The 27,304-nt window shown below is 30.8% G+C and overlaps 3 protein-coding genes across 5 annotated transcripts; 1 reads left to right on the top strand and 2 right to left on the bottom strand.

The window, feature by feature from the left end:
- Positions 1-180: 180 nt before the first annotated feature.
- On the top strand, positions 181-3,461 carry LOC100779832 (uncharacterized). The gene is made up of 4 exons (XM_014769633.3): positions 181-329; positions 411-1,127; positions 1,690-1,780; positions 1,971-3,461. The coding sequence occupies exons 2-4, from the start codon at positions 1,038-1,040 to the stop codon at positions 2,111-2,113; spliced, it is 324 nt and encodes a 107-aa protein (XP_014625119.1). The 5' UTR covers positions 181-329; positions 411-1,037; the 3' UTR covers positions 2,114-3,461.
- A 3,022-nt stretch (positions 3,462-6,483) lies between these two features.
- On the bottom strand, positions 6,484-7,877 carry D14 (alpha/beta hydroxylase D14). 2 transcript variants are annotated; one of them, NM_001360147.1, is made up of 2 exons: positions 7,389-7,877; positions 6,484-7,292 (listed from the first exon to the last, which is right to left on the bottom strand). In NM_001360147.1, exons 1-2 carry the CDS (start codon positions 7,757-7,759, stop codon positions 6,863-6,865), a joined length of 801 nt encoding a protein of 266 aa, NP_001347076.1. In that variant the 5' UTR covers positions 7,760-7,877; the 3' UTR covers positions 6,484-6,862. The 2 variants fall into 2 exon arrangements, with proteins under 2 accessions (NP_001347076.1, NP_001347075.1); NM_001360146.1 differs by having other exon boundaries at positions 6,485-7,292; positions 7,380-7,877.
- Positions 7,878-24,688: 16,811 nt separating this feature from the next.
- LOC102662137 (pheromone-processing carboxypeptidase KEX1) lies at positions 24,689-26,966 on the bottom strand. 2 transcript variants are annotated; one of them, XM_041011500.1, is made up of 3 exons: positions 26,040-26,966; positions 25,521-25,926; positions 24,689-25,448 (listed from the first exon to the last, which is right to left on the bottom strand). In XM_041011500.1, the coding sequence occupies exons 1-2, from the start codon at positions 26,501-26,503 to the stop codon at positions 25,554-25,556; spliced, it is 837 nt and encodes a 278-aa protein (XP_040867434.1). In that variant the 5' UTR covers positions 26,504-26,966; the 3' UTR covers positions 24,689-25,448; positions 25,521-25,553. The 2 variants fall into 2 exon arrangements, with proteins under 2 accessions (XP_040867434.1, XP_040867436.1); XM_041011502.1 differs by lacking the exon at positions 26,040-26,966 and having other exon boundaries at positions 25,521-26,004.
- Positions 26,967-27,304: the final 338 nt, after the last annotated feature.

Here is a 27,304-nt window from a genome sequence, read left to right as displayed (position 1 = left end):
AGATCACTGTATTTTATTTTTATGACGCACATTTTAAGACGATTTTAAAATAACCGTCTTAGAATATGACATTGGCATTTCTATAATTATTGAAAACTTAAACTACAACGAGTTTCAAGAAAGGACCGTCTTCGTTCCCCAATAAATAAAGGAAAAAATGTTTATTAAGCTTCATCATTTGAGTTTAGAGTAATATGAATGCCTCCAAAGCAAATAGGGTGGATTGGAAGAGGAAAAGGCCACCATAGATCACAGGGTTAACCCTTTTATTCTCCATTGGATGTTTCCCCACGAATCCAACCTGTTTTCGCTCAGATGTAAGACCTCAGGTAATCCCCCACGAATTTTCAATTATTATCAATTCTTTTTCAAATTTAGTTTATTAATTCAACTAGGATTTATTATCTAAGTGAATAAGGTTGGGGTTTGCGATGGCTCCGACGATGATCCGAAAGGCGATTGGGGTGGTGAAGGACTAGACCAGCATAGGAATAGCCAAGGTCGCGAGTAACATGGCGTCGAAGATGGAGTTCAAGATTGTGAAGGCGATGAGCCACAACGACGACCCTACCAACGACAAGTACATAAGGGAGATCTTGAACCTCATGTCTCACTCGCGCGGCTACATCCACGCGTGTGTCACCGCCGTGTCCAAGCAATTGGGTAAGACGCGTGACTGGATTGTGGCACTCAAGGCGTTGATGTTCGTGCACAGGCTCATGAACGAGGGTCCTCCGCTCTTCCAAGAGGAGATCCTCTATGCCACTCGCTGATTTAAAAAAAAAAATACTAAAAGGAGATCCTCTATTCCTATTCTATTATTTTCAACACAATTTTTTAAAGTTTAAGTATCTTTCCTTTTTACATTTTTTTTGGGTGATTTATTGTTGCTTAACTTGCACAGTTAGGAATCCAGCTTGCTTTTATAGTTGCAAAGAGCAGTGAAGACACTACAGAACACAACACAAACACAGAGAGAAAGAGAGTGAATAAATCCAACATTGTTCTGTTCTCTGCAACATTCTTCACTCTCAACCATGGCTTCAAAGCTTTTACTCATAACTGTCTTCGTTTTTTATTTGATTGCTTTTGGACTTGCCGTGGCTGCTGAGCAAAGAAAAAGCATTGTGAGTTTTCTCATTTCAATTCACTCTTTCTTTCTCTCTAAATCCAAAAGAAAAATCTGGGTTTGACAAGAATCATGTGATCAATTGACCATTGTTGGATAAAAAATCTTCTTTTTTCTCTTTCTTGATTGTTGATGAAATGAGAAAATACAGGCAAAGCTTGAATCTTTAATCTTTTACATTTCTTTTTATGAATTAAAGTTTGAAAATTTGATGTCGAGTGCCTTTTATTTTTTTTGTTCTTTTTATAAGTTCCCAGTTTGTGAAAATGTAATGGTAATCCAGTTTTTAGAGTTAGGAAATGTATAATCATAATTCAAGGTCAAAGGAATAAAATGGTTTTTTACTCCTTGCTGCATTTTTGGCATTGAGGTTTGAACCTATAATCTCTTCTAAATTTTCAAAACCCTTCACCAGTAGTTCACTCTTAATGACTTATAAGTGACCATTATATAAATATAATGCAATCAAATTTTTAGGCTTTACCTTTTTACCTCCTCCTTAACATAATATTTATCTTTGTTTAATTTTGGCAGTCTAGTGTTGTGACCGACAATGAATTTTGGCAAGTCGATGCTTCTGTTGCGGGAAGCCTCTTAACCCTGGAGGCTCAAGGGCCTGTGCAGTTGTTCTTTTCATAATATGTGGTACATTATCATTCTTCATTGAATTACCTATAGTGATATCAAGTCTTAACACTTAACCAACGATACAATATTCAGACATTTTTATATCTTGCAAAGCTAATTAACTTCATTTAATTTCCATACATGATACACCATGATAAAATTTTGGTATTGAACATTTTAACTAATAAAATTTGTTTTGAAACTTTCTCCTTCAGGGTGTTTTTCATCATAGCAGAGGTGTGCTTGTTGGCTGGATCAGTGGAAAATTCCTATCACACCAAGTACATGACAATCTTCGGGGAGGTTGGTATAAATTTCTTTTATATATGTATAATTGGGGAAAAGGAAAACAAGTAATATGATATGCATATATTTGCAAAGTCAATTTTAAATCTGTTAGTCTTAGATCCCAAAATAAAATTCCTAGACTATTATAATTATTCGAGAGGAGATTCAGGAATAGGAAACAAAAGGCATGGGTCAAAGAAAGAATTCAAAGGGGAGCCAAAGCCCAAAGTTTATTTTGTTTTGGAAACTGGTATAATTTTCTTACAAAGACTTTGATTATTGACAGGTTTAATTCAATTGATTGAGTAATATGTGATAGTTATTATAAATTTTTTCAATATAATTTTCTATTAATATGTATAAAAAATAGATATTTTACTCAGCTCTGAAACATAGATAAGTAGTGTGGAGATTGGAGAGGGAGCTTCCAAAGCAATGATATTTTGCTCTTTGAAAGCCTGATAAGCTTTGGAATTTGGATATATAGACCTTCTAAACCACAGAGAAATATCAGGGAGCTTGTGGAGCTGTATGAAGTAGAAGTGTTGTCCAAATCAACACGAGAAAAGGGACCCCAAGCCCAAATCATCATTTCACAACTTGCAAGTTTTCTTCTATGTTTTATTGTTAACAAATTGTGAATTACATTTAATTGAAAATATCTTCTTTTCTGTTTTTTTCTTTAATTATACAGGGAGAAAGTTAACATTTCTCCTTTCAAATCCTTCATAACAATACAAGGAGAAGGTGCAGATAAGACCATTGTTCAGTGGGGTGACACTGCTCAAAGTCAGCCATTAGGAACCTATGGTTCTGCAACTTTTGCTGTGAATTCACCTTATTTCATAGCCAAGAACATCACATTTAAAGTAAGTGACAAGCTCCAATCCAATCTTGCTCTATTTGTGTGTTTTACAAGCAAATATAAATGTGCAAATTGCATACAGAACACTTCTCGCGCTTAGCGTGCCCAGTTTGCTAAGCCAAAATTCACTTACTCTCGCTTAGCGAGCCAGTCTCGCTAAGCGAGCCTTCAAAAGTTGAAACGTCCAAGAGCCTTTAAAACACTGAAGTTGGCGAAAACTAAAGGAGGAGTAAAAAAACAGAGCAAAAATGGAAGCTGAAGCGACAAAGAGAGAGAAGTTGAGGAGTCGAAAAACAGAGCAAAAAGGGAAGCTGAAGCGACAAAGAGAGATAAGTTAAGAAAGCTTAGGTTAGAGGAGTGAAACTAGGGTTTTAGAGGTTGTAGGAGACATCCTCAACCATTCTTTGCCTTTTTCTTTCACCAAACTCTGTTCCTTCTTGTATTGAGAGCATATTTCTTGTAATGGAAGGCTAAGCCTTTTGGTTGGGAAGTTTTGTTGAACCCTTGATATTATACTCTTCCATTATCTATTTAACGTTGTTTTTCTGTGTTCATTGCTTCTATCTATGCTTATTTTTGCATGCTTATGGCTTGATCACCCATTTGTGTGTATAGTTAGGATTTTCAGTATTGAGAAATGTTTTAAAGCCTTAGAACTTGGTAGAACAAGCTAGAAATCTATATGTCTAGGAATGGAGTACAGTGATCTAGTTCATATTATGATGTAGACTTAATGCAACTTTTTTAGGCTGAGTTTGTTGAGGGATCAAGGACGAGGTTTAAAGAGAGTTAGGCTTATTCACCAGAGGCATCTTGGTTTGAGTCATTTATCAGCATAAGAACACTAGGATAACATTAAATAGAAAAAAAATACATAATAACATTAAGGAAAATTCAAAAGAATAACTCGACACTTTTACTTGACTATTTTCACTCCTAAGTTTCTAGATATTTAGTTATTATTCACAGAGACTGTGATACAAAATTCAACTTAATATTTACTTTGCTTTTAGTTTATACAAATGTTTGCATACTAGATGTATAGTTTCTGAGTGAAACAAATTTCCTATGAACTCGACACTCGATCTTACCATTTTAATATACTACTTATGTGAATCGGTACACTTGCCAACACACTAGCACCCACACAAATCCACCATTGGCTTCTTCAACACTCTTCTCTCTCTAATCACCAAGCTGCAATATCATTTAGCTATGACACCAATTGTTCGGGTGAAAAATAACACGCTCATATCTTTATTACTAAAAAATACACAACCAAGAACAAGAAACAATATCATAAACAAAATAAAAAAAGATCACAAATTTGTTTAACGTGGTTTGAATTCTCACCCCTAGAGGACTTACTTAAGGATCTAATAAGAGTCAAACTTGGATTTGAAAAAAAAACCTTCACATCGTAATCTTAATAGAAAAAAAAATCTCTAATTTACAAAATATATCTTTAATTGTAAACAACATTCTAAAAATAAGATAATATTTTTTTTAATCTAAATAATATCCTAAAAATTTAAAATTATAAATTTAAATTATTTTTCCAACAAAACAAGAAATCATATGTTGAATCTCCTCTTATAATAAATTTAACATTTTAACAAATTAATATTTATCAAATAAAAAAAACATCAACGTCGTGCTATAATGACCTAGTTTTCAACAATTATCTCTGAGTGAGGATTCTAATATGGGTAATTGTATGTGATCATCCAGATTCCTACAGATTAACATGTTATAATAAGTTTCAGTTTTAATGAATTTTAAAAATTAACTCCAATGTTGTTGCATGTAATTACATTTACATGATCTAATGGCTTCTTCTTCCATCATTCTCTACTAGACTGACACTGCCATAAATTCTGTCACTACCGCTACTAATTAAGACGCAGGTTTATTGTCTACTTCCAATTTGATTCAATAACTTCCGTTTTCGCCATTCCAAAATCTTGCTTAATGCAATATCAATACCTTGTAAAATTCTTTTTCTGGTTCCCATTTTTGCTAACTTAGGGAATAATTTGAATCAAAGTTTGAGTTGGATGAATGACTCTCCCTGTTGGTGGCAAAGGATTTTGTTGAGCAATAAATGGCTGGCGAAGATGGAATTGTGTTTGGATATAGAGGCTGTGTTCTTGGTTGTCTAAGTGTCCTGAATTTTTTTAATTATTTCAGAATTTGTAAATAATAATAATAAAATTAAAATATAATTTTCGTTCTTCTATTTTTTTTAAATTCGTAATTTTAGTCCTTCTATTTTTAAATTAAAATATTTTATCATTCATTTTTCAAAAATCTATAATTGTCTTTTTTTAATTGAGATATTTCGTCTCTTATTTTTTTTTAAAATCTACTATTTTAATCTTCTTTTTCAATTTTAGACTTAACAATGTAATTTTTTATTTTTTTAATAAATTAAGCTTGTTAGTAATTAAATAATTTTAAAAAAATATTTATCATACGAATAATAAATAAACATGTGTCAGTCAATATTTATATTATATATAAATCAACGTTTAAAGTTAATTACAAAAATTAAAATTGTGGATTTTTTAAAAGTGAGGAACGAAATGTTTAAATTAAGAAATGAAAAACTAAAATTGCAAACTCTTTAAAAGTGGAAGATGAAATGCCTTAAATTAAAAAATAAAAGGATTAAAATCAAAGATTTGATAAAATAGGAAGATAAAAAATGCATTTTAACCTCTTAATAATAAAAAGAATAAAGTTTTGCAATGGCTATATTTCTGTAATTGGAATTTGACGGCATCAAAGGGAAATGGACGTTTACCTAAAGTTTAACATCGTGTTCGTGTCAACTACATTGTGAAGGGAAAAAAAAACTATTTGGTTAAAAAAACTACAGTTAAACTTTTTAAAAACTTTTATTTTTCTTTTATAAGTCACTATTCTTTTATCTATTTTGACTGATAATTTAACATCATCACATTTATGCTCCAAATTATAGTTGGTCATGCTAGAACTCTCCGTAATGAAGTAGTAATAAACTTTAAGTTTTGAGGAAGTGTTTAAAAGTATTTATACAAAGTTATTTCAATTTATAAAACTAATTTTAACTTTTTAATCTTATTTTAACATATTTCCTATAGATACTTATTAAAACAGTTTTTTAAATTACTTGAATATGATTCTTCACCTTAACATTTATAAATAAATTTCCACCTAAAGTTTATACTCAATAATCTAACCTCAAGTTTAAAGTAAGGTTAGTTTGGTCCAAATAAATAATTGGAGTTAAAAGATAAAAGACAGCAAAGAAGAATAGAGGGAGCCAATCCAAACATGGAACAAAGTAAAAAGAAGGAAAAATCTGAATTAAGGCCAAAGCCCAAAAATAAGTGGGCCAGTGACGTTGTGGAAGAAGATGGTATAGCGGATAAGCCATTTGTAAAACCGGAAAGTGCCGTACGTGAGTCGCGTCAAATAATTGAAAATCATTTCATTTTCTTTTCAGTTGTCTGGCCTCATCAGTGCAAGTAAGCAACAAACCAAACCAGAAAGGAGAAACACAAGCAAGCAACAACAAAACCAAGACCTTCTGTGATAATAATAATAATAATATTAATAAAAACAAACAATCACACTAACAAACAAGTCTCTCTAATTTCTTCTCTTTTTTTTTTCCTTTAAAAGGAGAGAAGCACAAGAGCAATAATAGTTGATTAATAATACTAAAAATGGCCACGCATCACGTGAAATCCACGTGCAGATTCTTATCCTTAAATAAAAATCCCAGTCAAAGAACCAACACCCACACGTTATTCGCCAGGTGTCCAGTTTCGGAGCCTTTCGTACACTTGTTGTTGTTGTTGTTGTTGTTCTGTAGCAGTAGCTTCTAGCCTAATCTGGTAGTAATAGTACTAGTAGAGTTAATTACTTAATTAACCACCAGAGCCACGCGCCTAGACTTACACGCGCTACTGCGAGAGCGCAATCTCTAGCTGGCGAGCTAGGTATGAAGGAGCACTAAGGTGGGGGAGGTGCCCCTCCGTGTCGAGCCACTGGATGGTGCTCTTTCCGGCGATGTGGTCCCTCATGTAGGTAGCCACGCTGGCCGGCACGGACATGTCACGTGCCGTCTGCATAATACAGCAGGGGACGTTCACCAGGCCCAGAATCCCCCTCAGGTCGCTGTTGAACACCGTCCGCGACACGAAGAGCGAGATGTCAGGGCGCATGTTGAACAGCGTCCGGGAAAATTCCCTCACCGCCGCCGGTACATCCGCCCCGACCGCCAGCGGAGCGAATCCGTTGACCCACGCCTCGTAGTTCGCCTCCATTGCCGAAAACACCTGCTCGATTTCTCCCTGCTCAAATCCCCCGTGGTAGTCCTTGTCGTTCAGGAATCTGAGAAATTCAAGCGCTAATTGCTCCTATTTGCTCGCATAGAATAGAATAGAATAGAATAGAATTGAGGAGGGAGAAGAGAATTACTTGTTGTACCTAGGGGAGGCGCCGATGAGGATGAGTTTGGAGAAGAGGTCCGGGCGGCGGATGGAGGCGAGCATGCCGATCATGGCGGAGATGGAGTGGCCGACGTAGGCGCAGCGGGGGACGCGGAGGGCGTCGAGGATGTTGAGGAGGTCGTCGACGTAGGCGTCGAGGGTGGTATAACGGCGGTAGTCGAAGTGGTCGGGGTTGACGCTGCCGGCGCAGACGAGGTCGTAGAGAATGACGCTGTAGTTGCGGGTGAAGTAAGGGAGCACGCGCTGCCACGCGGATTGGTCCGTGCCGAAGCCGTGGGCCAGGACAAGGTACTTGTCGCCGGAACCTTCCACGCGAACGTTCAGGGCGTCGAGAATGGAAGTGCCCATAACTATGGAGAAATTTGTGGCGGTTTTATTTTATATTTTTCTTTTTTGCCGAGCCTTTCTTCTCTTTGGCTGCTATTTATAACCGCTACCACCACTTATTCCATCATTCACTCTGTCTCCAACTCTCACCTCTCTTTACTCTTTTTTAGGGTTTTTTTTTTTTTTTTTTTTTTTTTATAAGTTAGGGTCTGTTTGGATGTACGTGGAAAAAATTGATGTAGCTGGTGTTAGGTTACAAGTAAAATTTAAAATAAAATTTTAGCTCTAACACAAAAATTATTTAAGGTTATTTTATTTAAAGTTAGTTTTAAATTTAGAATTAATTTTATATTTTTATCCAGCACAAAACTAAACATGTAAAAAATATATTCAAAATGAGTTTTATATTTAAAATTAATTCCATAACATCAAATCAAGATACTTAGTATTTGAAGTCAAATAAATTATATAATCCTTTATTTAATGAAGAAATATGTTTCATAGATATTCATTGTGTTATTTAACACTTAGAGAAAAAGAGAAAAAATAGATAAAAATATAAATATGATAATATTTATAACATATATGATAAGAAGAGAGATAGAAAAAAAATATATATTAAAAGAATATTTAAAATAATAAATTATAGCTGCATCATTACTCTTTAATGAAATAAATGTAAGTTACTTTGGTTAAGTATACTCTGAGTTGGGAGATTTCTTCTGGCTTGTGCAGGGATATTATTCTATTTATTGAAATTTTAACTTAAAAAAGAAAGAACTTTTAAGTTAAATAAATCTATTTCAGAGAGTGGAATTTCCCCATACCTTCTTCGATTTACAAAATTTGAATTAGAGGTCTTATAGTTATTCAGGGGAAGACTTCATATTATTTAAACAAATAAAAGTTGATAGTATAATTTTTTTTTCTTGTGTGTGTGAGTGTGTGTTTATTTGAAAAATAAAATAAAAGGTTTTAAAATTTATAAAAAAAAAGATATTGTTTTTTTCCTAAAGTAAACTAAATGGTACATGTACTGAAGTACTATTTCATTATTGCAAATGCCGTATGGAAGCAACTAGAAAACCGTGGAAAAAGTCTTCTTTATATTTTGTTTATTTTTCCCCTCCTGCTATATTCTTTGGAAGTCATTCATTCAGTTTGAGTGTTTGGCGTACCGTGGGGTATTAAAAATGGGTGAAAAAAAAATTCTTTCAAATATTTTATTAAAATAATATGTTTCAAATAAATATTTGGTGACTAAAAAGTTTAGCTTATTTGATTAATCAGTGTATTTGATTTGTGGTAAAGTTTATTATATTTAAGTTTGATTTTTGTAGATAAAAAAATCTCTGGTGTAAAGAAAAAAATAAGGATGAGTTATAAATAGTTTTGTAGTAAAGTAAATGAAAATAAAAATATATGAAAAAGAAATAATTAGTTAGTCTTGGTGACTACACAACTTTATTTCTCTTGGTTTCTATGTTATTAAACACACATTTTTTTCACTTTTTTTTTCTCATCACCATGTTTCTCCTTCACCAAACAAAAGGGAAATTAAAGAAAAGAAAAAAAAATGTATGTTGTCTCATAAAAACGAAAATGAATGAAAAACAAGATAAAATTTTCTTTTATTTAATTATATAAAAAGTAAAAGAAAATAATATATAGTTTAAGTGTGTAGGTAAATATTCAATTTAAAATTTCACTTTAGCATGATGTAGTATTTTGTTTTTTTTTTTACAGTCAGTATTATTTTTTAAAGTAATGTTATTCTCACAACAATTTATATAGTAAAGAGAGAAATACAAAATAAAATAATTGATCTAATAAAAAGGAATAAAACACTTTATAAAATTATGAATAAAAATAATATAATTATTTTTTTTATTACAAGTAGTTTGCCTTAAAAAATATAAGTGGTTCATTTTTTCTTAACAATAAGTCATTTAAAACCGCTTGTAAACAAAAAAGTCATTTAAAATCATCACTTATCTTTTGTACACTAAAATATTCTCGGTATACAATTTTCCAAAGCATTAAAATTAGAATTTTGTTATTAACTAATTATAAAATTATTATGGTAAGATAAACAAATTTTCAAATTAATTAATAATGTAAAAGAATTACTTTTTTTTTTAAAAAAATATTCTTTATACACAATCAAAAGTTAAAGTTTAATTAGTAAAAATAGGAATTTTAATTATATGCTAATTATGGTTAGTAAAACTATCATTTTCAGTAAACATTTCTGATTGAAAAATCCAGTGGCAGTTAGTCCAGAAACTTTGTGATTTGCTGTGATTTTACTTTCTGGCAAACGAATTTCATATGATTAGTTAAAAGCTTCAACTAATCAGTAATGAGCAAAGCAAATGGTAGATTTTTGAAGGAGATGAGATGAGGGAGGCTTCAACACGACAATGATGATGACTTTTTGTCGTGCCCAATTAATTATCCCATTGTACGGCACAAGAAAAATTCACTCTCCACTTCTTCCTTTTTTTTCTTTTTTTTTTTGACTTTTCACATATTCAGAACTCAACTAGCATCATCATTATTTCGTGAATTGTAAACTTACTTCTCATTTAGGTGAAATTTAAATTATTTAAATGAAATAAAGCTAATAATGCTATATAGATGAATTCGGGTAATTATCTTAAATAAAAAGTAGAAAATATAATTAATTAAGATTTTGAAAATCATCGAGTAAATTTTATAAAATTGAAGAAAAATGAATTACAAAATATAAATGAATGAGATGTGAGAAAAAACAATTTATAATATAAAAATAAAAAGGTAATTAAAACCAAGATTTGAGAAAAAAAAATTGTAATGCATAAATAATTCTAAAAATAATTAAACATTTTTTTAAAAAAACTAAGTGTCAGATAATGATGAAGTCACATGCTATATAGTAAGATAAAATATACTACTAAAAAATATCATTATTTTTTTAGGAGTAAAATATCATTATATTTAAAAATGAGAACTTAAACTAGTAACGTAATAACTTACTAGGGTATTTCCTTACTATTAACGTTTGTTAAAATTCAAAATTCAAGCTTAAAAATAATTTAATGGTATATTAAAAATGATTGAAGAACAATAATATCATTTGTTTACTACACAGCTGCTCACCTAAGGTTCCAACTTGATATTATTATTATTTTTTATTGACATCATTCTCAAAAGTTTTTTTCAAACACATAACTCAAGGATTAAATCCATAATTACATATTTAAGGAATAAAATTATTTATCAATTATATCATATCAAATATTCAATTTCACATATTAAGCTCAAACAACCCCTACCTATATATTATAATAAATAATAAATGTAAAAATCAAAATTTAAGAGAATGAAATGTGAGAAAATCAGATTTACATAAAATATAGATTAATTATACTAGTCATGTTTTTCGTAGATATTTTTTTGGTAACGTTACACAATATAGATATGTTCTATAGAAAGTAATTTCATTGAGCTGGTAACATCAACGGCATAATTGAGTTACCTTTTTCTCCATGATTTTTTTAATGTCCATACATAATATTCAAACCTAATACTTTGATTAAAAAGAATTAGATAAATATTACATGAATTAATGATCTCTTTTGAACTCGAAACCTCAATGTTATTATTTTTTTAAAAGGATTTACTATTTTTTTTTTGTTTTGAACTCTAAATAAAATTAAAAAAACACTATAAGTTGGTCCATCAGCTACAGTGGTCAATTGTTGGCCCACTGCCTAAACCTAAACAGATTGTTACTGTTAAATAATCCAAGAAATTTAATTCCGAACCTGTATTTTTGTCGGTTTGGCTGAACTGCTGGTTCGTACCCAATACCCATTTCAATAATATTATAAAAAATCTCTCCAATAAGGAACTAATTTCATCATCCATAGCAAAAATTAAAGAAGTCATTAAATTTCAACAGTATAAAAATAAATTAAACAGATTATAAATATATACAAAAAATAATATGACTTAGCTTGTAAGGTGAAAGCAACAACCTCATCACACCACATCACCTCCAAATGTAGCGGAACGAGCAGAAAAACGCATCAACTAGCGCCTCTCAAAAACAGTTTCACAAACATCTCCAAACGTAGCCTCAGCAGCACAAAACCAGCCTCACACAACAATGAAGGTTGTCTCCACGTTCTCCTCCATTTTATAGGCAAACCAAAGCATGAGTTGACACCTCGATTTTAACAGGAGGAAGCTTGCCCCAGCCTAGTGCCTCCTTTACATGGTTGCCTTGTTAAGGTGCAGTCAAACTACACACACCCCTTGAGACACTTCCTATCACCTTGGAAAAAGCCCTTCAAACCAGAATGCATGGACGACATTATCCAAGAAAAACACATTCATCTCTTTATTACACAATTAAAGAAAAGAGAATACATTATAACCAAAACATAAAAGATCACAATTTTATTTAACATGGTTCAAGTCTTATGGTTGCATCCTTCCTGGTTATTTTATTAATGCAATTCAGGCTCACATTCTTACATCATCTATGACCTCAAATTTATTTAACATGATTCTAACCATCATTCATATATTTATGATTTTCTTACATTAAATTTTTGGGACAAGTTGAATAAATTTAGAAACTTTCCCTTCACATAATTTCCTCTTTCATTATTTTTCAATAAGCATTCCTCTCATTGACACATCCCATAGGTAAGTACGTAAATATCTGAGTGATGTCTCCTTCACCGGCATCACACTTGAGGTGGTGCCAAACTCTAAGGTGACGCTTCCTACAAAAGACATATTTTTAATGCAAGACACTATCGTATGACTAGCTTCCTAAATCCTACGTGACAAGAATCACCCATGACAAATAAATATTTTTATGAAACACCAAAAAAGATAAATAATTTTGCCAAAATACCTAAAATGGCGAAAAAGTCGAAAGTCACCTTCGGTGGTAAAGCATGATGGTATGCAATATTGCATCTAGTTGAGATGGATCGTTGCTTGAACAAGGAGGCATAAGTAAAAAAAAAGACGTTGAGAAGGAGAAAATTATAAAAGAAAAAAGGAAAAAATCCCATTAGCCTCGAGTATATAAAGCTTTCAACCTTGAAAACAACATTAAACTCGAGGATATAAAGTTTAATCCAATTCATTTCTATTATAAATTATATTATGTTAAAAATACATTTAATTACATTCAATCTAATCACAATCATATTGACGAGTGTATTATATTTATAAATAACACGTCTCTTGGAAATAGGGTATGAAAATGTGATTATTAGAGCACTTGCACAAAGAAAATGGTGACGCTGATTTATGACGATAAAAGGATGACAGGAGATGATGAACATATATGGTCGTCCATGCATTCAAGTTCAAGCCACTTAGAAAAACAAAACAATCTCCACCATATATATCTTTCACAATAAATATCCCAATCAAATTGTCAAAGCTAGGCAACAATTTTCTGTAGCTGGGTGTAGACGTTTCAAAAATAGATAGATAGATATATAGAATCTGCATGCAGTTCCAGATGAGAACAGGGAGATAGAAGGGAGTCGTAGGGTCAGATAGCTAGTGGAATCGGATTCAATGGAAGTAGCCTTCAGAAAGCTTTCCTTTTCACCTAGCCTCACAAAATTAAAATAAATTATTATTTTTATATATAAACTTCTATTGTCTATATATCCTATGCTTCTGCATGGTCCATTAATTTCTTTTTTCTTGTTTCCGCATCCAAGTTACTGGACACAGATAATACCGAATTCACACACCGCATGAAAAACAAAAACGAATATGGAATCGACAAGCCTTCGCTTTTTCTTTGGTCTATTTATTTCATTATTTTTTTTTCTTTAATCTACTGATTCATCAAAGTAAAATTGATTTTGATTAATCTAAAGTTTGATGGAAAAATAAATAAAGTATGATAAAAAAATTATTTTTATCAAAGACTAAATTTGGATAATACCTAAACAAATTAATCTTAATTTTAACACATTAATCACTTATATTACTTATTTCACAAACTATCCGTGACAAAGTTGTATTATTGTACCCTAGCCATATGCTACTCTAAGCCTGATTTTAGCCACTAGCTAAATGCATAAACAAGCAGCTTATCTTTATTACTAATTAATTTACGAATTGTGCTTTCCTTTTCTAGCTATAGCTTTATACTCGCTACATCTTAGCGAACTCAACTTGAAAAAATTATACATTTTTCGCTCCCATTAAAAAAGGATGGAAATAAATTAATAATCATATAAATCAAAACAATTATCAAGTCATTGATCAGAGTGACATTAGACACATATTTTTAAGCAAGTTGCGGATGAGAAAAGCATAATTAAGAAAAAAAACTTCTAATCAAATAAGTTTCTCGATTGATATAATAATTGATAAAATCAGTAAATATTTCACATTAATATCATCATATAATATATATATATATATATATATATATATATATTATTGATTAAGTTGTAAATAAAAAATAAAATAAAAGGAGTTCATCATTGACCTAGCTAGGCTTCGGATTTGTGGTCCGACAAGGTGTATAAAGTGATCATCAAACAGCCTGAATATAATCTTTCTTTCTATTGCGGTCTTGGGGAAAAACATATTGTGCGCGTGTTTTAGACCACTAATCAATTGTTACTTTTCCTCATGTGTCTAATTATTGTAAAAGATATCCACACATGATAAATTTATAAATACATATACAAATTAAACTAATTTCAATGCAAGAAATGAAATTAGTTTTCAAGAATTTCATTGAAATATACTTTTTTTGACAGAATCATTAGACACCGTTTTCCATAAATACTTATTAGAGAAAAGAAAAAACCATCAAGATTCGACACAATTGGATAACATAGTTTATTAAACATGTTGATACTGATTTGATTTTCTAAGTGTTCATATGAAAAAGACTTGCACATGTTTGGGTACATTGCAGTTAGAGTTGCTGTTGTATGTATTCGCAAATCCAACATACCAACATTGAAGTAACGGATTCAATCCGTTCGCAAACGTATTTTGAAGGCATTTAAACATTTACTCAAATATACCTTTTTTTTTTAAAGAGACAAAACTCACTTGGTGGTCTTTAGACCTTAGAGGATTAATCTTACTCTTATGGATTCAAATTATGTGGATACCTTGTTTACAAAAATAAAATAAAAAGTAAAAAATGAATTTAACTTTTTTCATAAGTTGAACTTTATTTTTTATTTTATTTTATAGAAGTTCTCTTGTGTAATTTAGAGTAAAGTTGGTGTGAATAAATTGTTGTAACTTATAAGAGAAGTTCTCTTGCCTAAATTGATTTATGATTGTTTAACAATAATATGTTTTGCTAAGTGTGCATAAAAATTAATATTAAATAGTAAATATATTGATAATATAAAATATTTTTGGATTTTTTTTGCTGCAATATGATTGTAAAGAAGTATTTCGGTAGATCATTAAAATTTTTAAATTCCTCCAAAAAATCTGTTGGCACTCATGAGTGGATTATCCTCTTCCAACAATGATTTTTCCACAAGCATCAAGAATCAAACTCTTAATCACTTGTTTAAGCAATCCAAGTCTCAATCACTCGAACTAATCATTGCTAGTTTTTTTTTATTATTATTCAACCACAATTGGCGTGCATGATAAGTTGATTTTTGTAAAAATCATGTGAAAAATTATAATAACAATAATTTCTAATTGATTAGTATATGCAAATTAAATTATTTTTAATTGAAAAATAATAATAGAAGAGGAAGGTGTCAGCTGTGAAGGTTCTGCATAGCATATATAAAGCCAATAATTTTGCACCTTAGACTTGAGAAATGCAAGATAAGAGCATGTGTAGGCAAGCTATCCAAAAAGCAAGTGGATAAGTTTTGAATGTTGGGGCCCCAAACCCAAACTGGCATATTCACTGTGACCCCAACCATAACGAGAGACAGTGCAGGTCTTCCAAAGTTCCAAAGGTTCTATTATATGATGTTGGCACAAAGGAACAACCTAGTTGGGACAATTGTTTTTTCCATGTTTAATTCTTCTGTGCTGACTCATAACTCTCTCATCTGCTACCACGTGTTATTTCTTTTCAAAACCTTGACTTTTTCCCCTCTCTTTAAAAGTTGTATAATGCGTTGTGATTTAGCACCTTCCAATATTCTTGAGGGTATGTAAAGCTACCATGAGAGAGATATATACCTAATCCGCATTTCATTAAAGGTGAAAACATGTTTAACACCATGTAAATCTAAATTATTTTACATAATTAATTAATTAACAAAATCAATAATTTTTAGTTATATGTTAGATTATGATTCAGTGATAATATAAAAATCCTTTACAATATTGTTTATGTATTCTAATTAAATTTTTATAAAAAAAATCAACATTAATTATATTATACATTTCAATAGTGTGGAAAAATCTCCGACCATTAATGTAGTTTTAATTCATTGTGTGGTCATGCTACTGCTAGCTGGATTCTAATATAAAAAATCCTTTATAATATTGTTTATGTATTCTAATTAAATTTAACAAAATTTCTGCATTATTTACTTTATATATTAATTTCAATTGTGCGGAAAAACCTACGACCATTAATGTATTTTTCAATTCATTGTAGAGCCTGCCTCAAAAAAATTCATTGTGGAGCCATGCTAGACTTGCTAGTTGAATTCCGGTTATAAGAGTTAATAGCATTTTATGTACCAAGACAAGAAAAGAAAAAAAAAGACATAAAAAACCACAAGAAAAAAAGTTAGAAAAATGTTAACTTCATCTAAGTAGAGTAGTAGACACGAACAAAATTGAATCGGCGATTTTTTTCTTAAAAAAAACAAACGCATGTTATCAATTACTGAAATCCTTCAACCCGATTTTTTTATAATAAATAGAAAAAAGTATATCTATAGTAAATAAGGATATTTTTCATATTTATACTCTTTTAAATTGGGAAGAAAGAATATTAAAATAAAATTCACACATATTTTTCCCTTACTTCTACATGTCCTTAATTCCAAATGGAAGAAGGATTAGACTTTTGCATTTTTTACTTCTTTCATGAATCTTTTGGCTACTTTTCCGCCAGAAACATTTTTTTTAATTATGTTATTAGTATAAAATATTAACTTAATATATATCTTAAAAATGAGTAGTGGAAAAAAGACAAAAAATAGTAAATATTATATATTATATGATGATTAAAGAAGAGAAATAAGAAAAAAAAATGTGATGAAAGCATAATAAAAGACAAAGTGAAATTTTTTATGAAAAAGGGGACACAAATATCACCCATAAGAAATATTCCAACAAGATTGACACCCTCCCTCCTACCAATCTAAACTACAACCCCCAACAAGGTTGACACCCTCTCCCAACTATCCGAACTGCACCCCCAAACTTCATTGATTAGAAAAAAGATATATATAAAAGGAGCAACAAAAGGCATGGGAGGCATAAAATCAAACCCATGTGAATAAAAGATTATCTAAACCTGTAGTTAGGAAATCTTGTCCTATTTTGTTAGATACTCTAAACTAATAAGAACAAAAGCGGCAATTTTATTCCCCAAAAATTATCTTCTCTATAGACATGAGAGACTCTAAATACAAAGTGAATATACATAATAATAGAGGAGTGTTAACTACAATAATAATATTTAACACATTCTTTTGAATATATATTTTTTTATTAATTTAAATTTATTCAAAGTTATAAAATTATGGTAGAATGGTTAAATAAGATGCATTGCCAACAAAAAAAAGTGATTTAAAAAAAATTTCAACCAATTAGAGAAATTTCATTTAAAATGTTGTTAGCATTTCTAATAATAATAATAACGAGACTTAAATGTATTTTTTATCTTTTAAGATCACAGTAATGTGATCTCACAAGTTTCAATTGATGATTTTGATTCTCACAATTGTGCCATTTTGGTTCTTCTATTAATCTTTCATTGAAAAATTATTATTTTTTGCCTTACATGAAACTGATAGATGAGATATATTAACTTAATGATATGACACTAATGTAATAAATAACACAAATTTTAATATATTGGTTATATGACATAAGATGTGACATATAAAAAAAATACTTAACCATTATGCTAATAGATTCATTAATATATAAATCACAATTATTATTAGTATTAAATTACTAATAATATTATTAATACTAACAATCTATATAATGCTAGGAAGAGAAAAAAAAACTATTGCAAAAACTAATGACTTGTTGTAATTAGTTTTTTGTTTTATCCATTGAGAAAATGATATTGTAAAAAAAAAAACCAGTAAAAATTAAATTGTGTAAAACATGTATAATTAAACAAAAAAACTCAATCTTTTTAGTAAACTAGTCCCGTCTTTTGTAATTTTGTAAAGATAAAGATAAAGAATTAAACTTATTCTTAACTTAACTTATTGTCATATCTAACCCTAGTTAAAGGATCAGAATTCAATTTTACTCAAATCAATCATATGCTATATAACTATTAGTGTATCCATTACTCGTTGACAAGTTCTAACTATTATATTTATGAAAATAAAAAAAATATAAACTTATATGAACAAATATGTGTTATCTTAAGGAAAAGTAAGAGTTGGTGAATGGTGATGCTTCCCTAGTCATGAAAAAAAAAGTCGTAACATTGGATTCGAATCCTATCCATTGCTCTCCTTCGGTGATCTGTTCTCTTTACGACCAAATGATGGTTGTTAATGTTGAGGGCACCCAAACCCAAGCGTGGCAAAAAGAAAAGCTGCTTCCTCCCTCCTTTGCGTGGAACTTCCGTTCAACTAAACGAAACGATTCTCATTTATATATATATATATATATATATATTATGGCACGTGTCTCCCCCACAACCAACAAAATCTTTGTTTAATCAAATCTTTTACTTAATAATAATGAACAAATAATAATAATATGTGCCATGGCTGGGGCACGCTGGTTTGTCAATGATTTCACATTCAATTAATACATATTTTTTTTGTGGAATTATTATATTCACAATATTGTATATTATGCTGATAAATAGTTTTACTAATAAAAAATATTTATATGTATTATTAATATATTATTTACCCTAATTTTGGATGGAAGTAAAAGTAAAAATGAAAGAAAATAAATTGTAGAATTGCTATTGTTCTACTTTTATTTGTATTTTATTTCCCTTCATGCAAATAAAACACTATTGAGATTGACACACAAAGTATGTATCGGTGAACACGCTGTAATTTACTAGAAATGACAGTAATATTCTCTGAAATGGTCAATCAAGAAATTTATATATCAACTTTAATATTAAATATTATAATAAATTTCATTATTGTTTTTATTGCATTGTAGAATTTATTATGTGATTATTGTATCAATTTACAATTATTTTTTTGACATTGTCAAATAAAAAAAATAAAAAAATCGGAAATTGTGTATAATCAAATTCCTCAAAAATGTTTCAATATTTTATTTATTTTATATATAACATTACAAGTTTGGTTTTTCATAAATGAAAAATAAATAAATAATAAATAAATAATAAATGGTTGTAACTAAATATAAATAAAAACATCAATATTTTTTTAACTAAAATAAATATTTAAATTTATTCTCTTCGGTCTCAATTGGTTAAAAATTTAATTTGGGAGTATATAAATTCAATCTCTTACAATGTGCTCTACTTTTTTTTTTTTTCTTTAAAAGTTTCATTATGAATTTTTTGGTTAAAGAAGAAAAGCACATTATCCTTGAATGACAAGACATATTTTTTTTGATATTGAGAATCAAACACACACGCTTTTATACAAATTAAAGTAAGTGTTTCGATACTTATCAACAGAACCAATAGGGTTTGGCTATATATAGAATTATCCTTTGCTATTTCCGAGTGGTCACCGAAATCGTATGGAGTATCTAATCCACCACAAGGAATAATACAAAGATAAAATGGATGATAAAGTCTTTCTATTGTATTATTACGGACGTGAATTGTTCGAAGGGGTTTTAGACATAATCATTAAAATCCACTATAAAACATGAAGTCCATTTCACTTTATTTATCTTTGATTCATCCTATACATGACTGGTATCTAGTCGTGTTCCTTTTTTTTCCCCCTAGATTTCCAACGTGTATCAGGATAAAGAGAAGTATGTAATAATTTTCCTTTTTTCGCACGCGTATAGCCACCAAGCTCCCACTTCGTTGTGGGTAGAAAGTCTCTACGTTAAGAATAGGGTTTTGGATGTGACTTTGGTGTACCATATTTTGACTTTGATCTGCATGATATGTACTTGATCAAGTTCAATTCAATTACTGGCTCGGGCTTCACCATTGTCCTTCAATCAATCCAAAATTATCTTACTAAGCTAAATTTGTTGCGCGCGTAACCAATGAAATATGCACACCTGCGACCCAAATTTAATGAAGATCTCATCCAAATAAACATTATACGTTTTCTAAAGCAACTGTATTGAAGTTAAGTGGTCAAATTATTATACTTCGTTTGTTTCAATATAAATTTTATGCAGCGGCTTTTATCTATTGGAAAACTGTCATCTTAAGGCTACTGTTAGTGGTGTTTCATGGGTTTATATTTCAATCTATCTTATTCAAAATTTTGATATGTGAATTTAAATTTGATTTAATTAATAAGACTTGATAATATATTAAATAAAATCGGATCAATTGAATTTGTTAATATATATAACATGTTAATTAAAGTTTTCATTCTCATCTGATATATATATATATATATATATATATATATATATATATTTGTATATTTTCATAAACGTTTTTATATAAAAAAATATTCATGTTTGATATAAAATTAATATTCACGTGATTCAGATAAAAATAAACATAATTCATATCATATTTTTTTGAAAGACAAACTAACATACTATTAATATGGGAATGGAAAAGAGCACACGATGTACCCTTCCACCCGAAAACAAAGTACAAAAACGCAGCAAGTAAATTCCCGCATAATATTATGATGCATATTGTATGCTGCTATAGAATAGTCATGAACTTAACTTGTATGGTTATTGTTCCTATACCCGAAAAGTTTCACATTGTCTTTTATAATATATTTTCATCTCAATTTATCAAGACATCATTTTTTTAGAATAAAATTGTGACGATGAGTCTATCAAATGTCTAAGTGAATAATATCTCACATACAAAAATTCTAACAATGTTTTAAAATTTAGAGTTCTATTGAATACTCGAGCAAATAATACCTCAATATGCCTGTGGATTTAAGGTGGAAACAGTTACATAACAGCTAACATTACATCCTTGTAGAACCTATTTGGTATTTCCATATGCTACATGATGACACCAGCAGCAAAGGCACCGTGGTCCCCAAAACACCAAGTATATATGCAATCAAGCTGGACCCCTTATCACCAAGAAGTGCCTATATTCAAATAGCTAGTAGCCAACAACCTGCATGCAATCGTCCTAGTACCAAGAAGTGCTTATATTCAAATAGCTAGTAGCCAACAACCTACATGCAATAGTCCTAGTAATACAGTTAACACTGCTTTCCCTGCCCTAATCATTTGTCGCAAGACACGCCATAGTCCTAGTAATACATTTTACGCTGCTTTCCTGTATTTAAGGTCCTTAATAAATGATAAAATTTAGTTTTAATTTTTTAATATTTTTTAATTGTCTTAAGTTCATGATATATTAATATTTTTATTTTAAATTTCTACCGATAGTTAAATCATGACACAACATCACTTATGTATTATATATAAAGGGAGGGTGGAATGCAACATGGATTAGTAAGATAAAACTCCTATTTTGATTCACGAATAACACTAAAAATACTTGTACTGTCTTAGCATATCTTATGCTATGGTTTCATCTTGTTATAATAGATTCTTTTTTCTTATATATAAAAAAACTAAAAATACTTATTGTATCTAAGAAAATATATTTTGATGAATAGTGACTCTCGTAGATAGGAAATTCCTGTAGTATATAGATGTAAATCGTGGAGTTCAAACATGCTCTCACCACTAATGTTAGAAGAAAATTTGTAAACATAAAACCTGATTAATCAATTTATAATCGTAAAGTGGTGATATGATGTTTCTGAGGATTAAATCTATGGAATTACATTTTGTTTTTTTTTTTTTGAAGTGTAGATACTTAATCCGGAAAAAAAAAAAAGGAGAGTTGGCCTGGCCTATACAAAATAATTAAACGCATGTAACATTAACCTCAAACTCAAATCACTTGTAATTGAACTTTGTTTGTTGACCGTGCTCTAAAGAGCTAGAAACAATGCAAAAAAACTCAAAGAAGTGTATGTACACGACTGTAACTCAATTATAATAATGTTAAGTTTATAAGAAAAAAATCTGATTTTGAATTTTGCATAATACATACACTCTTGGAAAAGAGATAAAAGTTTTAAAATATAACTAATCCCGACTTAAAATTATTTTCATAACCAATCTAAAGAATCAAATTTTGTAAAAATATTTTAAAATATCAATGAAAGTGTAAGATTCTAATTATAGGGCTCCCAAATCAAAAACGAGTGTGATGAAAAGGTTGTGCAACGTTTTAAAACTTTGACACTTTGGTCTTGTGATTTGACGTGGATGATCCCACAAAAATTGACGTTATAAAATTGGGGAAACTATAAATTGAGGGAACAAATAATGGGATAAGTTGGAAGAGATAAGGAGACAAGGGACATGGGGGGTGGGACTGGACATAGGTCACAACAAGCAAATGAAGCAATCGAGTGTGATTAGATATGGACTGCACGCGTGTGTAAACATAAAATACAACCACAAATTTCCCCTATCATTGGTATTTGGCTCAGTTTCTTATTCTCCATTCGAGAGATTCTTAGGTCAGTTAGGTACTTTATAGGACAGTTTTATATATATATATATATATATATATATATCATTGAATTTGAATGTCTATTGTGTTAGCCATTATTGTTTTTCACCTTAATTTAATATTCTGTAATATGTAATTAAAATAGTATATTTAGTAATTACATGTTGCGCACTACTCTTGGTTCCAGATTTTTCTAAGGAAATTCTACTTAAATCAAGTTGTTAAGAACAAAGATGAAGATGGATTGAAGGTATAAGATCAATTTGATGATTAAAATGAGAAGAGAAAAGAAAAAGATCATAAATTTAAATTATTTTCATTAATTAAAATTAATAAATTAACAACTAGTATTTGATATTTGATGATAAAAAAAAAAGACGAGGGTTGATTTTTCAGGAAGACCAAGTGAGACTGAACTTTTGGAATTTGGGTTGTGACTCACTTCAGTCACTTGATAATGATTTCCCCAAGAAAAGTCGAAACTTGAGAAAGTTGAACCATTTAATTCTACAAAGAAAATGATGGGGGTGGTAGAGTGGTTATGCTGGTGCTTACGACTATGAGCAACTGAAATTTAGGTACATGTGACAAAGTTGTAGACTCAAATGATAAGGATGTTTCCCTTGATGAAGACCCCCATCAATCACTTGCATGTATACAAATGAAAGGTTTGCTGGTAATTAAAGAAGCTCTTTGCCTTGTTTTCTGTATTCGCATGTATCTTTCTTTGAGAACAATTATGTTTTGAAATATGATCCAAAACTAAATGTAGACACTTTTCCTAAGGAAGATTCTAACCTGAGTTTCTTATGTTAGAAGATACTAGTTTCTTATACTAATATTCAACTCTGCCTTGTTTACCATTAGTAAATTGATGAGATATTGGACTTAAAGTTCTATATATATATATATATTCTCATGAGGAGTTACACATGTATAGGAATTAACGACACGGGATGTAAAGAAAGAAAAGTCACTATTGATTAACGACAACACCATAAAGCCATAAAAGAAACACTGAAAACTTCCGTTATTAAGAGTAAATTGAAGAAGCATTCTACTGATCACTGAAAGAAAAATGCAGGCACGGTGCTTTAACAAACCAGACATCAAGAATAATAGTAATTTATATAGGGCATGTCTGGTGTACACAACAAATGCAGAGCATAATTAACAACATCAAATTAAAAGAACACTTTATGAACATTCTATGTTAATACAACCCAAGCATGCTTCTTGCAATAAAATGCGCTTGATTTGACCTACTTTTCATGTACTCATTTTTATGAGAAATTATTAAGTGGTCGCAACTATTATAGATCCCATTAGTATCCAAATAGTACATATTAAGTATTTTTCTTCTTCCGTAAATTGAATAACTTAAGTATGCATTACATAGATATTAATTGGAACCATATACATATAATAGTCCTGAACTACTTAATAATTTCTCAGAGGCTTCCTTTCATGGGAATCAAGTAAAGCTTCAAGAAATCATTGTCAATGTTGTTAGGACCAGGAGAGTACTTGCACTCCTATTCCTTTCCAACACAAGCAGATTCCTCTCCTTTCCGTTTTCATTATCCTGAACACCATCACTCTTGAAAGACCCACACCATTACCAATCCCTTGAGCATCTCTCCAACTCACACAACTCTTGCAATGAATAATGATTTTATATTTAACAAAGCAAAACGGAATTGTGCAGCTGTAGTACTCACCAAGTTTCAAGCTTTGTAATGGACATATGAAGAGCGTCCAGACAATGAATTTTCTTCATAAAAAAAACAATATGGTAAAAGTCAAAATAATTACAAAATGCACGGGTAAAGTTAACAGTAACAATGTTCCCTATGTCTTCTGATTCATAAGTTGTCTCAGTTTATTAGCCTTAACCACTTCCAAGTATACTTGCTTCATCAAATCACATTATGTGTTTTATTTCTGGAAGTTGCAGAGCCACAAAAGCAAATTAATCATCATCAAATTTCTATGACAAGAAAGCGTGATTTACTGGAGAATGGAGACAAAACAAATACTACAGGCAATTGCTTGAACATGTGGAGTTTAAGCTTACGGTGGCCTTTAGTTTTTTGAGACCAGGTTGTCAAACACTTCAAGTTATCGTTCTACTATTAAAAGAAACAAAATAATTTCAAGACATATAAATACCATTTTAAATACAGTGCTAATCCAAAATGCATGATAAATTAGATTTTGTAAGCACTAAGCAAACCATAGCCCTCTGATCAAAGTCATAGTTCATAACACTAAGCACTTAAAAAGTTTGACAACACACGACAGAAAATAAGACTAATGCAGCAATTCATTGATGTCAAAATCATCACAACTATCATCTTCCATGTAGCTTCCATCTCCATCCATGATATCATCTGTTGCATTACTTGCATCATCTTCATCATCAACATCTGCCTCATCATCAAATTCAATATCATCATCAGGAGTCTGGAGGTCATCTACATCAGCACTATCATTATTAACATCTTCTCCAACTTGGCCTTTGAGCTTATCGTCTTCATTTGGAACATAGAAGACTATGCCGTCTAACTCTGACTCTTCATTGTTAGATGAACTTTCATATTCTCTGTAATCTATGTCGTCTAACTCTGACTCTTCATTGCTAGATGAACTTTCATCATTCTCTGTAATCCATTCATCATCCGAAGAGAGATCGTCTATGCTATATTCAATGGCTTTCCCAGCTTGGTGCCTTTTGGCCAACTTTGAATTAGACATCACTAGCAGTACATCATTCCATGTCTGTTGTCTCATACGATTTCTTCTCTTCATGTGTACCTAAACAAATAAAGAACCAAATAAATAAATGGCTAAATAGTTAGTTTTAAAAGTGAAACTAACAAATTTTACCATGTCAAACTCAGTATTGGTTGCCAAACTCAGTTATCCGCACCCAACAGAATTGGTTGTCAAACTCAGTATTCGTATAGCAACATGTTCAATCTCAGGATATTCAAAACCATAAGAATCCCACCAATCAGTTGGATTTTTGGTTATAATTGCAACCTTGGCTAATTCATTACCAAAATAGTTTCTTGCATGCTTGAAATCTTCAAGAATAGGATCAACCTTAGGCCAGTCTTGCTTTGTTACCATTTTGTATATAGACTCGTGCAACCCATGTTTAACTTCAAAATCTTCTTTGAAATTAGGATTATAATGAAACTGAGGGTTAAGATAATAAGCTGCAGCATGCAAAGGCCTAAGAATTTTTCTGTCCCATCTTTCATCTATGTTGTCCCATAGAGGCATATAACTAAAAAATAGAAAAAAAAAGCACTTATCAGATGTAGCTTTCAAACAAAAAACATATACAATGGTACAAATCAAATTCATATTGATGTGAGTTAGTGAACAATAAAAGTTTACCGTTTCTTGACAGATTTAAAGGCACGTTGTATCTTCACTTTTGCTTGCTTCATTTCCTCATAAATGAAACCTATGGCTGGTTTGGTGTCCGAACTCACCAAATGAAGCAGCTTGATCAAAGGATTAGCACCTTTCAAGCAAACCATAATACTTTTCCAAAACTTATCACCCATAACAATACTTTTAGCAACTTTCCCACCTGTTGTTCCAGCGAAAAAACTGGATTTCCATTGTTTGGATGAAAACATCTTCTCCCATGCTCCCTTTTTATCATAGAGACCCTTTAGAGTTAGATAGCATGTGGCAAATTTAGTCACTCCAGGTTTAACCAAATCTTTTCCCTTAGCAAAGTGATGCAACAAAGCAATCAAAGAACTCCTTGAATACATATAAGATGCAATTCTCCTCCCATTGGCAACAGTGTCTCCATAGATCTGCAACTTGTTCACAAAATCCTCCAACATCTAATTAATGCTGTCAATAACACAAGGCATCCAAAAAAGTCTCTTTTCTCCATCAACATTTTCCCAGCAGCTTTATAGTTAGATTCATTTCTAGTATCAACTTGAACAACATTTTCTTCACCAACTTCCTCCACAATGTCATCAATCATTTTAAAAATGCCATCAACAGTTTTGCACATGTCAGATGCATAAACATATTTAAGAAAAACAGTACCTTTGGAGCTGTTAAGAAAGAAATTGCAAATAGTGACCCCTTCGCTATTAGTCCAATCATCAATCAAGATACAGCACCCTGTTTTCTTCCACGTAGCTTTATGCTCCTCAATTGATTCCATGATCTCAGCCACTTCTTGCTTCAAATACTTGCCCCTAAGTTCATCATAAGTGGGTGGCTTGAACCCAGGGCCTCCAATATGATTGCACATTTTTTGAAATTCTTCACTTTCTACAAGTTTCAAGGGAATTGCGTTGATGTAGAAAAACCTAGCAATTTGCTTACAAGTGTCCTCCCTCAAATCCATGTTGCTGCTGGATTCAATGCCCTTGCTTCTTGTGATGTCCAATTCGTCCACTTTTCTTTTTGCCATTTTAAGTGAAATCGAAAAACGTTTCAGGATTTGCAGTTTCACTTCACACGCAGGGTGAAGAAGCTAGGGTTTCTGGATGGATGGAATTTAGGTTAAAGGAGAGAGGATGATGTATATCGGGGTTCGGTTTGGTCTCTAATAATAGGCCATTCCATTTACCAATTGAAAATTACAGTTTTAATGTTTGGTGCTTAATCGTAAGAATAGTACGATT

The sequence above is a fragment of the Glycine max genome, chromosome 17 (genome assembly GCF_000004515.6).
Source record: "Glycine max cultivar Williams 82 chromosome 17, Glycine_max_v4.0, whole genome shotgun sequence".
In the NCBI taxonomy this organism is placed as follows: domain Eukaryota; kingdom Viridiplantae; phylum Streptophyta; class Magnoliopsida; order Fabales; family Fabaceae; genus Glycine; species Glycine max.
Note: the sequence above shows the minus strand (reverse complement) of the source record. Positions and strands in the feature narration are given on the sequence as shown.